Here is a 13,415-nt window from a genome sequence, read left to right as displayed (position 1 = left end):
TGGACCAAGAATCCAAAACCAACAATGATATAATTCCTCAAGAGCTCCTGCTATTTATCTTCTCTGCTTAGCTCAGGAAGATGCAATGCGTACAGGCCCCTGGTGTGCTTACCAGCACAGTGATGTCCCCCAGAGTGCCATCAGGAACTGGCAACCTTGGTATAGTTGAAGCAAATGATTGAAAGTGTTTTCTTCTGGAGGCCATTTGCAATATGCTTTTAATTCTTCCACATCATAAAACCAACTCACTTTCCAGTTTTGTGAGTGCAATTAAAGAAATGAGCACAATCCCAGAGAAATTCATTTATCAAGCATTTAATTGAAAAGTGCCAAAGCTGTTCTACTTATCAGGACTTTCCTCATACTATCAGAGATTCTAAATTGTCCCAGAGCTTCTACATAGCTTGATTTTGCTTTCTGCTTGAACTGGAGTGTGTATCTAGGAAGCCATAGATAGAACCAAGTTTAAACTAATGACATTATGCTTAGAATCACTCCTGAGGATTGACATTTTGAGTACAAGCAGCTTTTTGCTTTGCAAAGAATGTCATTTTAAAACACAATAGGTCAGATGGCATAGAAGAAACTTGCTGGATTGTGCCAAGAATAAGTGTTTCCCCCTCAGAAACTGAATATACCCATGAAGTGGCAGCTAAAGAGGACATGGAAAGAGATTCAAGTGATAATCAAAAAACAGTGAGTCAGAATATGTTTTTCCTGTTATTTTAAGCAAAAGCTTCTTTTAAATAAATTCATGACAGTTCATTATAAACTGATCTTCTCTGGGAAGCTGATTTGTGGCCAAATATTTCAACCTGACACAATTAGGTTAGGAAGCAAAGTACCATCACATTAGACTGCAAAAGTAATTTCAGGTTGAAAGGAAAGCAATAAGTTTTGGTGAGGTGGGATCTTTTTTGTTGTTTTTGTTTGGATTTCTTGACAGTAAGCCACAATGTGAGTCATTGTCAGTGTTTTGCGATATAACAATGAGACTTATGTCTATAGAATTAGCACTTTGAATCTGCTGATAAAATTCAAGGTAATAAGCATTTCCTTCAATATACCTTTAATTATTTTAAACACCAGCTATAATAAATTGAAATTGGGCTTCAGTAAGGCCATGGTTCTATTCAAAATGGCTAAAACTTCTCAGGAAATCTCAATATCTTAAATCAACCTCCATTCATTAAATTCTTACACTTAAGAAATGGCTTACTGGATCATTTAATGTTTTAAAGGGGTTAGAAATAGATGTGAAGCCTGTGGCTTAAAAGTGAACCAGGGGTGTAAATCAAACTTGGCATAATTGTTACCTCTTGGATTGGATTCTAAAGGCCAAAGATTAAATAGGGCATCAAGAAAGAGTTCCCCTCTGACTGTGGCCAGGAAGCCTGTAAATCCACAAAACAACATGTCTTGCAATAGACCATTCATTTCATTCAGAGACAGCATCCAGGAAGCTTTGAAGACATCTTTAAAGAAAACAGAGGAATCTTGTTCCTGCTGAGGGCTTGTGGAAGGGAGGAAGTGACAAAGCATCTGAGTCGGCCATCATTTGCCCCCCAAGGAGCAGTTCCCCGGCATTTTCTTTTACAACAGTAAAAGACTGAAGCAGTGACACTGAAACAATTTCTTTTATTCCTTCTTCTCAAGTCTTTTCCTTCACATACGTACTACAGAAAAGTTGTTCTCAGTACCCAAGGAAAGAAAGATCCATGAACGGTCTGAAGCCATGGATTTCAACTAAAGTGTATCTCATATAGCCTACCTACTATACTCAGAGACAGAACAATTTTTCAACAAAGAAGATCACTGACTGTATTTTTGGTTATTGCTATTTCTTACTGTCAAGTTAGGAATATTCTAGATGATAATGTCTTTATCACAGAGAAGAGAAGGAATCACTAGTCAATAGATAGAGGCTCTCATTTTTAGCTCAAAAGCCAACAGTTGATTTCCTGTGTATGAATTGTCTACATTACAAAATCTCCATTCATGGATGGAATGTACCATTTTCTTTTTTTAAAAAATGCTCCTCTTAACAATGAATGACTGTGAATGAATGAAATGCTAGCTCTATCACTTCCTAGCAATGTGATCTTGGCCAGTTTACCTAATTTATTCCAGACTTACTTTCTTCATTTGTAGAGTGGAGATAATACATATCTAATAGTACCTGGCATCTAGTTAGTACACAATAAATATTGAATCTCATTCCCCAGATTACTTATGTAGAATCAAGAATATTGAAAGCAAGAAAAAAGCTGAAGATAACTATTTGTTCTGTGTTTGAAGCCATGTGAAGATGTTTTGCATTATCTCTGATGCTTTTATAATTCATACTGTTTTCCCTCCCATTCTATCATCCAAATTGGCCAATATTGCTTTTATGGACCTGTCTTAAGATTTTTATGTGTTGAGTAATTAATTGAAACCAACTGCATTGCCAAAGACGGTAAACTTACCCAGGAATTACATTATTCCCACAGGAAAGCTGTGCTTCTAGACTGTGTGCATCAAGCCAGGAAAGTGACTACCCTCTTGAAAAGACCATGAATAGCAGTCCTGTCAAATCTGAACGGGAAGCACTGCTAGTGGGTAAGGAAGCTAACACACAACGTACAATCCATAGAATCCAGTGGAGGTGGGGTGGGGTTTACCTACGATTAATAAGGCAAGCATTTATGACAGTGCAAGAACCCAGAGTCCTGGAGACAATAGAGTAAGAACTAGTACAGATTTCCATAAAAATTATAATAGCGGCTCCCAACCCTCTTCAAGCTCTTTGTAGCACAGCCATGTCAAATGTGTCAGTATGAGCATTATGCTAAGAGGGGGGTCAGCTGGAGAAGCACTTTGTAGATTTTTTAAATCTCTATGCAAGGATAGCTAAGCCCTCTCATATCCACTCAGGGGTCTAGTGCAGATGCTGCTGGGCAAACAGCTTTGCCAGATGAGCCTCTGGAGCAAGTGTCTGCCTCTCAAGTTTTCCAGGCACAGGCTGGGACATTTTTACTTATGACACTTCTGACTCCAACTGAGAAGGTGTTTTTATACTTCCTGAAAGCAAATATGTGATACCTCATCCAACAGTACTTATCCAACCCTCCAACACCAACTGGGTGTCCTCTAATTCAATTCAGTTCAACTCTATTCAATTATGACACCAACTAGCTAAAGTTACCACCAATTTAAGGACTCAGTCCCACAAATCAGCCCTGACTTTAGATACCAGTCTCCAATACTGGGTCCCTGAAAGTGTTCGATTTTCTTAACTGTTACAAATGCCTGAGACAACCAACTTAAAAAGAAGAAGTGTTTATTTTGGTTTACTGTTTTGGAAATTTCAGATTAGTTGGCTTCATTGATTTTGAACCTGATATGAGGCTGTACGTCATGGCAACAGTATGTGGCAAACTCTTCACCTCATGGGCAGGATATGAAAAAGAGAGAAAGTAAGGGGCTGGGGTACCAATATTCCCTTCAAGGACATGCCCCAGTAACTGGAAGACCTCCCACCAGGCCCCACCTCTTCAAATTTCTACTACCTGCCAGTAGTGCCATGGGCTGGGAACTAAGCTCATAACAGAGGCCTTTGGGGGACACTCCAGATCCAAATCAGCACTGTTATCCACATTTCTATCTGATCTGGCTACAAAGTCTGTTCCCTGGGGCAGGAAGACAACTCACTGAACTTAGGAAAGTGCTTTACTTACTATTACCAGTTTATCATAAAGGATGCAACTCAGGAGCAGCCAAACCTAAGAGATACATATGGCAAGGTACTAGGAGAGAGTATATGGAACTCCTGTACCTTTTCTAGGCATTCCACCCTCCCAGCATCTTGTGGTAACTAACTGGGAAGCTTTCTGAACTCCATATTGAGGTGTCTATGGTGGATTCATTGTGTAGGCATGATGGGGGGCCTGGTGGGAGGGGAGGTCCTGAAAGTTCCAACCCTCTAATCATACTTTGGTCTTACTTGCAACCAACCTGACTTTGAAGCTATTCAAAGGACCCCAGCCACCTGTCATTCATTAGCATACAAAAAGACACTCTGTTTCTCCAGAAATTCCAAAAAGTGCTGGGGATGTGACTCAGTGGTTAAGTGCCTCTGGGTTTAATGCCTGGTACCAAAAAAAAAAAGAAGAAGAAGAAGTAAGTTGTGATTATTAAATATGATAATTAGCCTGAGTCACTTAGCACAGGACTTGGCCCATAGTAAGCCCTCAGTAAATGGAAACCATTTTACACTTACAGTATATTCACAAATGCTCACTTACTTTTCATTTGGAGAACAGTATCATATTGAGGTTCTAAAATATTCAATCATTTAAGAAGGGATAGTTAATCCCAGCTGTCCTCTAAGAAGCTGGGTCAAACAGTAGCCCCACCCCAGTCTCGAAAAATCTTCCACACTGATTGGCATCTTCATATTTTTAAGATATATCTACCTCCTTTGGTAATGGATATTATACTCAGACTCAGCACTTTGAGATATTAATAAAGATGCATAGGGGGATCTGGTGTTGAATCTTCAAAAAAGTGACAACTTTTAATATTTTCCAACTCAAAATTTTTAACACATTGGCATGGAAACAGGGAGACTCCAGAGAAGTGCTGGGGTAGAAGGAAGCCTAGAAAAACTATTCTTAAAAGTAAGTGTTTCTTGTTCTTTTTTTCTTCCAAGAACATAGTCTTGGGCTGACAGAGAGAAAGAGGAATCTATTTTTTAAATTATTTCATGGGATATGGACTCACAAAAATTGCTTAGTGTTTTTAAACCTATAGAATTATTTCTTGACATTTGAGAGTTTTTCCTGGCCATGACATCTAGACTTTCCTGGAACATGAACTGTCTTCTTCAAAATTTAAGTTTCTCAGCTAAATCAGTGTTTGGGAATTCAATTCACCTAGTCATTTAAGAATAAAGTAATGTTAGTTAGTATTATCATCTGTTTTGAACAAATTTTGAGCCCCACCATCAGTTTTTCCCAGAGTCCCACAGCCCACCCCTTTGTCATCCAATATTTGGGCAGTTTTCACAAAGAACTGACTGAACTTTAAGCTACAGTTTAAACTGGTGCTATTCCTTATCAGTCTCTTAAAAGAACATGAAAATTGTAGTTTATAAACCAAATCAAATTTCACTTTTATTTCCTGGCAATTTGTAGCAAACCCAATTTTAGGTCTTGTTTATGTGCCAAAGATTTTATGAAAGGAGGCGAATTCAAAATAATTTAAGGAAGAAATAGTATGGTTTTGAACTTTTTTTCCCCACTTTTTGCCAGATAGAGATTAGAATGATTAATCTGAAAGCCAGAACAATCAAGGCACTTGACAGCTGCCAGTCAATCTAGAGTTAGAGTAGAAATCACTTGCATTCCTTTAAACTGCTATAAGAATTCTGCTGCATGGCCAGGTGCAGTGGCACAGGCCTGTAATCCCAGCAACTCAGGAGGCTGAGGCAGGAGGATCACAAGTTCAAAGCCAGCCCCAGCAGCTTAGCAAGGCCCTAAGCAACTTAGCATGATCCTGTCTAAAAATAAAAAATAAAAGAATTCTGCTGCATGAAGAGATATGGAGCTCTGTGCAGAAAATGCTCATGACCACTTAAGTCATCCACAAAGGAAATGTTTGGATTTACAGAGCTACTTGCAAAATAAAACCCAGATACAATCAGCAGATTCTCTTGTAAGAAGCACTAGGTTAATCAGGCAAAATAGATGATGTGTATGATTGCCACAATAGCAAGACATTACTTACACCTAAGAGGCCAAAGTCTAATTTAAAGACCATGTAAAGGAACTGCAAAAACATAGCACAATCTATCTAAATCTTTGTAAAATTCTAGAATTCAAATAGTCCTTAGCCATCACAAATGATGGAAGTGATTCTTCATATGCTAGATTTTCTACATGTGATTCAGTATAGTAACAGGCAGTGTGTGTAGTAATTAAGAAAGACTGTCTGAATTCAAATGCCAGCTCTGTCACTTAACAGCCATGTTATCTTGAGCAAGTTGCGTAAACTCTGTGGCCTCAATGTCCTCATCTGTGAAATGGGGGTGGCATCACCTACCTCATGGGGTTATTATAAAGATTAAATGAGGCTGGGTAGAGTGGCACACACCTGTAATCCCAGTGACTCAGGAGGCTGAGGTAGGAGGATTGCAAGTTCAAAGCCAGCCTCAGCAACTTAGTGAAGCCCTAAGCAATTTAGCAAGACCCTGTCTCAAAATAAAAATAAAAAGGACTGGGGATGTACTCAGGGCTTTGATACTCCTGGGTTCAATCTCTGGTACCAAATATATATATATATATATATATATATATATATATATATTAAATGAGTGAAATATATGTAAATTTAGGATTAGAGCTCAGCATACTGATGTTGTATATATGTACATGTTATTGTGTATAAGAGTTTTCTGTCACATGGAATCTTAAGGAATACTGTGCTCAGGTGTAACCTCTGGGGTATTGTCTCTATAGGGATTATCTCCACATTTCTTCATGTTCACCCATTTGGAGCAAGCATTGAATACATCTGTTCCTACTTGCATCGTCTTGATAATAAGGTATGTGGGGGCCTGAAAGGGAGGTGCCAGGGGATGTAGGGTTCTCTGTGAACAGGTGACCTTACTTTCCTCAAGCATAAATAGCCATTACTTACTGCTCTAAACTTTTTCAACACTTTCTGTCTCACAGTAATTCAGTATAGAGCTTCCTCCTTAGAGCAGAATGACCATCTATCTGTCCCAGTTTGCCTAGGACTAAAGTGGGTTGTTCCTGGGACTTGAGACTTTTCAGTTCTAAATCCACAGAAGTCTCAAGCAGACTTGAATGAGTTTGGTATACTACTTCCAAGATACATCTTAGAAGAATTTTTCTTCCTTCTCTTAATTTACATATAAGCTGCAAATTAATCAGAAAATTAGCCATTATTAGCTTTCTTACCCATCCAACTTTTGTTCCATTCCTTTGGCCTTTAGCAAATGTTAACTTTCAAATTTGGAAGTCTTATTCCAATTCCCCCTCCACCATCACCACTGTCCTTACCTACTGTGAAACAATCAAGGCAGGGACCAAAAGAAAAAAAAGATGGAACCATGAGCTGAATATCTGTTCACATCAGGTCTTAGGGGCCATTTCCTTCCCTTGATGATATCCTTCTGAGGAGCTCACAGAGCTTCTGGAGCAAGAGGAAAAGCTAATTTTCTAGGAAGTCGGGGATACCCCTTAGAGGCAAGAGGGGATTCTTAACTACTAAAACTAAAAAAGCTATTGATACATTTTTTTTCAGAAGCAGCGTTCAGTTAAACCTGCTCCTGGATTTTACTCACTATTTCATAGGATCCAGGCCTCCTGGGAAGTGACATTTGAATGCAGATTCCTGACACTCTGATGTCCAAAATGTCAAGCCATTTAAGCATATGTCCTCTTAAGAAAGACATGGACCCATTTGGGAATCTTATTGTTCTAACCATATTGTAACTGTGGTGATATATATTCCATGATGGCATTTGTTTTAGTTTTAGCTAGCACTCTCCTCTCATTTCCCTCTTGATGCTATTCTACAATTAAATAGTCCATTGGGTAGTGAAGGGGAGCATGGGATGGGATTACCAAAGCCATGTAGTCAGTTGTAATGATAGGAAATAGAACTGCATATCAGTAAAATAATTATCTGGTTATTTTTTTAACTCACAAAATAATACATAACATTTTCTTAAAAGGAGAAGCAGAATAGCAGTAGAGCAGAGGGAAAGTTACCTACAATCCCACCCCTCAAAGATTAATAGATTGTTTTGTTTTGTTTTGCCATGCTAGGGAACAAACCCAAATCTTTGTACATGTTAGGCAGGTGTTGTACCACTGAGCTAACCCCAGCCCTTCAAGGGTTAATAGTCTGGCATATATTTCTGACCCTTTTCCATTTTAAATGCTATACCTATATGACATGTATCTATCAATAAATATTATCTATTTATGTTTCTCAAAATGGGATTCTACTCTGTATGATACCCTGCAATGTTCTTCTTTCACTTAACTAGATCCAATCTACTCCTGGCACTGGGAAGAAGGCATGACTTACTCCTAGCCCGGACATAGATCCTCATTAGCAGCTTCCTGCCAGTGTAGTGTCAAGGACCTCCCAATGAGAGCCTACAGTGATGACAGGAGAATTGGAGGGTTCCCTCCCTCCAGCTCCAGTTATGGTAGATGCTACAAGTATCTCTTGGTGCTCTTCAGCCAAGCCCTGGTGCCCAGGCTCACAGCTAAGAAGGTGGCTATTAATGCAAAGATGATCACCTAAAACAAGCCTGAAGGAGTCAAAAGTTAGTTTTTGTGTTGATGAGTATGTGTGTGTGTGTGTACACATACACATGTGTGTTAAGTGGGGAGAGAGAAAATATGAAGAGTTAAGAACACAAGGCATTCCCCATTCCTGTTACTTTTCCTTAATGAGCTAATGCATGAGTGAAGAATTCTGCTCTGGTGGCAGCCATTTCTGCTTCCCTTCTCTTCCAAAGACTTGGGCTGCACATAGTGTCACCAGCACAGAGCAGCCATCATTCAGCTGACTACATACCCAAACCTTTCCTCGCAACCTACACCAGCTCTCTTCAAGCAAGTTCAGTGGACTGTGTCTGGTGGTCACAGCAGAGGAACACTGCTGCCTGAAAGCCTCTCTACCAACATGCACAAATGTACAAGGAGGGAGAGGAAGTTAACCCTCCCACCCCAATATACACATGCACACCCACATTCTAAAGTAGGCCACAGTGGGGGGAAAAACATACTGGGAGCGTGAAATTGGTTTTTATTAGAGAATATCCTCTCTGTCCCACAGATCTGCACCAGTGATGTGGAATGTCTCATGAGTAGACTCCAGCATACCTTCAAGCAGGAAATGACAGGAGTTGGAGCCAGCCTGGAAAAGAGATGGAAATTCTGTGGCTTTGAAGGCTTGAAACTGACCTGAATTTCTGTCAAACAACTTGGGGTCCTGAAAATAAATGTGTGTTGTACAAGCTTAGAAAGTGATTTGTATTTTTGATGGTTTTCAAGTGGAAGTTAATTTAAATTTGTCAGTTCATTCCTGGAATATCTTTTGAGTTAAAATAAGGATCCTAGAAACAGCACCTCGAGCTACAGGCCCTAAAATGAAATTGCCTCAAACCTCAAGTGCTGTAACTTCCTTCCCCTTCTGGCGATTAGTTGTCTTCTCTTATTAATTGTATTGAAAAAGTCCTGAGGCTAAAGAGTATTTGGTGTGTTTTCCGTGTCTGTACTACTATTGTAGACCTTGGCATTTTTTTAAGCACTATTAACTGAAATGTTTTGATGATTTGTATGTAATCTGTGTTTCCAGACTTCTCTTCACATTGATGTTGCTACTGGTAAAAGGAATGAAAAAAGCACTAGATACTCTGTGTAACTGCCATTGTCTTTCCAAGTCCCAGTAGACACATCAGAGTCTTCTAGAGGGTGCCTGACCAGGGTCACCTTTGAAATGACAAAGCATGTTTTGTGGCTTTTTGCAGAATTACTATGAACCAAAAGTTGACAGATGTTCCAAAGTTATTTTCTCTAATAGATAAAAGGTCTTATTTCAGAATTTAAAAATAATTCTAGATGTATTCACAGAAAGCAAGTATCCAGTTTGATTAGCATGTGTTCATGCTATTCACAATCACTTGTAAATAGTCTGCTTTCAAAGGAGGGCATGTTTAGTTTTCTATAAATTGAGACGTGCTCACACGTGGGCATGCGCACACACGCAAGCATTAGCAGAAGGGATTTATTTTAATATTCTTTGCCCTCTGGCCTTCTTGCAGTCTGTTGGTCCCTTTTCTTCTGCTGTCAGTGTGTTGAACTACAAACTGTGTACTGCTGTAAATACTATATTTACTTCATGCTGAACGTTTGTAAAGAGTTGATATGAGTATTAATAGTGATGAACTAATAAATAATGGGCCAGGCTGTATGAGGCTTCCTGCAAATGTGTCAGCTCCACATGGAGTGCTGATTGCCTGGGACATCTCCAGGTCTGTGGTGCTCATCAACAGATTGCAATGGTGGAATGTAGGTGGACCATTCAGGAAGTTTTGTTTGGCAGAAAAGGAAAGCAAAGGAAGGGGCTTGGGGTTAATGTTCTGAGACAGACATGGTCATTTATTTATTTCCTCTTGTGGTGATAGTGATATTGGTGCTTTGGATAACACAAGCATGCCCTCCCTTGAGCTCCACTGAAGGTAAGAGAATGCACTGAATAAGCAAAGCCAATGCCAAGTATTTCACGAAAATCCTTTGTAAATGAGTTGCCAGTAGTGTTCAAAGTTGTATTTTTAAAAGATAAATATTCTGGTTTTTATACATCTTCTGTGTTCTGTTTTGAATGACCTGCTTTCTAAGCGATCCTTTAGTAGATCTCAGTTTCTCCCGTTCAGTTGCCAGGATGTTGGAAAAAGATGCTAAACCTGCTTGACAACTAGAAATAGCATTCCCCCAGCAGCCCATTCATGCTGAAAGTTGGCTTCCAGCTCAAGCACCCCACGGTGGCCCCAGCAGGCAGCTAGGGTTATTTTTATGCTAGTTTCTTCACTGAAGCATCTCTGTCATCAAAGCTGCAGAAGGCTTTGATTCATCAGCTCAGGGCATCTAGAATGACTTATTTTAATGATATCAATGAAATCATAGGAAAATTCCCACTTATCAGTTCTTTCTTATTTAAATAAGTCAAGCAAAATTATTAAACTGTAAGGCAACAGCTGTCATGCCTGAATACCTCACTCTCCTTCACTTATATTGCAAACTGTAGTTTCTGTTACACCTGCCAGTCTAAGCCAGGTGTATTCCTTTCAGCCTGATTCAATGTGCTAATTGGGATGGTTTATTTTCTGCATCAGCTTAGCCATTTGCTCCACTCCACACCAGTGTATGTGGTGGTGTGAAGGTGTTTTTTAGAGATGATGAACATTTAAACCAGTAGATTTTGAGTAAATCACCTTTTTAATCAATCAAAGGCCTTAAGAGAAAAGACTGAATCCCCCTCAGGAAAGAATTCTACCTCCAGGCTATCATCAGACTCAAAACTACAACATCAAGTCCTGCCAGAATTCATAGCCTGGTAGACAGCCCTACAAATCTCAAACTTGCAAGCACCCACAATTGCATGAGCCAATTCCTTGTGTGTGTGTGTTATTCATCCCATCAGTTCCGTTTCTCTGGAGAACCCTAATATACTAGAGTTGTTACAATATTTAAGAGTAAAGTGTATTTGCATTATATTGCATAATTGCAGCACGTACCATCACTCATAATCCTTTCCATTCACCATACAGAACTATTAATGAAGTTATTTTTCTTAAAAATTATCAGTGCTATTTATTGTTCTGTTGTTCCTCCATAATTTTTAAATATTGCTCTTTTGTTATTTTTGTGACAGAGTAGTTGAGTTTTTCCAGATAATAATGAATAGAAGCTTTCTTTTATTTTTAAAATGTTTATTTCATCTCTCTTCCTAGTCCCATGATACCTCTAGTTCTGATTTTTTAATATTACCAAGTTGCTTTTTAAATACCTTCAATATGAATGAAAAAAGTTATTTTTCAGAGAAAATTAGACACATAAGTGTATTCAAATTTATATAGAGACTTTAAAAAAAACTCAGTCCCCAAAATGTTTTGTTTTCACATACACAGAATAAATGGTACTATTTGAAAAGACCACATACATGTGCAAGAACTTTTGACTCACTCAATAGAACTTTGTGAGCCCTTGAGATTTTTTAGCTGCCTAGAATGAGCCATCAGATAGACCCAGCTTCATTTATTACCCAAACTGCTACCATCTGCTGAGTACCTAGTATATAGTTATGCTGTCCAAAGTCACCTCCTGTCCATGTGTCTTTGCACAAGCTACTTGGACACAATGGGAGCTTCAATTTCCTTATAGACAAAATTAAGGATAATTAGTGCCTACCTCATAGAGTTGTAGTAAAAATTCAACAAGATGGTGTCTGCAAATTTCCCCTGGTGCATGGTGAGTTCTCAACAAGGAAGCAAAATTATGATTATGATTCAGCCAAAGTTCATGACCTCTACCCACAGTTTTTAAACACCTAGGAGTGTGGGGCTGCATCATGTCACTAGTCCTCAACAAAGGAAATTCAGCTGTTCAAATGTATTCCAAATATTTCCTCTGTCACAGACACTCTGCCAGGCACTAGGGAATACAAAAATAATATGGATGGCCCTTGGCTTCCAGAAGATAGGAGGATAGCCAACCCCAGTGACTAAGGAGGCTGAGGAAGGAAGGTGTGGCACGTTCAAGGACAGCCTCAGCAACTTAACAAGACCCTGCCTGAAAATTTAAATAAAGGACCCAGGCTGTAACTCAGTGATAGAGCACCCTTAGGTTCAATCCCTAATACTGCAAAAAAGGAGGGTAGCTTTTAACACATCCAACCTAAGTCCTTTACCCTTTAACCAAAGTCACAAAAACTCAGTGTAAAAATATTCAGTGTTGCACAGCCATGAATTGAGTGAATAAAGTGGTAATGATGTCTTGTTCTTGAGACCTGAACTATTAATCTCTGTGCCCTAACACTGCCCCCAGAGTTTAAGTCCCATAAGTTCATCGTCCACATTTGTCCTATTCACTGCCACATTCTCAGTCTGGTGCATTGTGGGTGCTCATTAAATGTTGGTAAATGAGTGCTTATATAGCATTCTTAACTCCATATAATAATAGAAGTATTAATACTAAAGTACTAAATAATAAAAAACTATTAATAATAAAACTTAACATGAGTATCAAGTACCACAAACCAGGACATAGATGATAGATGAGTGATGCATAAAGATAGATATTTATTCATTCATTTTTACTGCAATGTGAAAAGTAGTTTAGTGTTAGCCTCTATTTTATCTGGGACTTGGAAGTGTAAAGTAACTTACTTAGGTTTTTAAGAGGCAGGGATGAGATTTGAATCTTGCAATTGCAAGCTCAAAATGTTCTACTGCTCTGGTGATTTATTTAACCTTCATATCAACCTAATTGGTAAACCCCACATTGTTCATTCAGGTGCCATTATAGAATACCTGATAGGTGCAAGTCATGGATCTAGAAATTCAAAGGCAAACAAAATAGCAGGCTGATGGGAAGCCTGCTAAACAACAGTCATGTCCCAGGTGCTATTGGAGGGACACAAATATTAGGAAGCTTGAGAGATGGATAAGAGGAGAAAACAAGCTCAGAAAGGTTAAATTTCTTTCCCAAGGTGCACAGCAAGTATGTGCCAAAGACCAGAAGTTGAATCCAAGTTGGTCTGGCTTTAGTTTGTGTCATTTCTATTATACCATAATGCCCCAGATCACTTTCTAACACTTTCACTTCTCC

The 13,415-nt window shown here is 38.9% G+C and overlaps 1 protein-coding gene across 5 annotated transcripts in view; it reads left to right on the top strand.

Moving 5' to 3' along the window:
• Enox2 (ecto-NOX disulfide-thiol exchanger 2) overlaps window positions 1-9,052 on the top strand; it is a 288,838-nt gene extending 279,786 nt beyond the window's left edge. For all 5 annotated transcript variants that reach the window (XM_071606302.1, XM_071606301.1, XM_027940058.2 and 2 more), the window contains 3 exons: window positions 2,493-2,601; window positions 6,501-6,586; window positions 8,863-9,052. In XM_071606302.1, the coding sequence (XP_071462403.1) occupies window positions 2,493-2,601; window positions 6,501-6,586; window positions 8,863-8,994 (327 nt within the window). In that variant the 3' untranslated portion in view covers window positions 8,995-9,052. The remainder of the gene's footprint in view (window positions 1-2,492; window positions 2,602-6,500; window positions 6,587-8,862) is intronic.
• The last annotated feature ends 4,363 nt before the right edge of the window (window positions 9,053-13,415 follow it).

Source organism: Marmota flaviventris, chromosome X, assembly GCF_047511675.1.
Source record: "Marmota flaviventris isolate mMarFla1 chromosome X, mMarFla1.hap1, whole genome shotgun sequence".
Classification (NCBI taxonomy): domain Eukaryota; kingdom Metazoa; phylum Chordata; class Mammalia; order Rodentia; family Sciuridae; genus Marmota; species Marmota flaviventris.
This window is presented reverse-complemented; position numbering and strand designations above follow the sequence as displayed.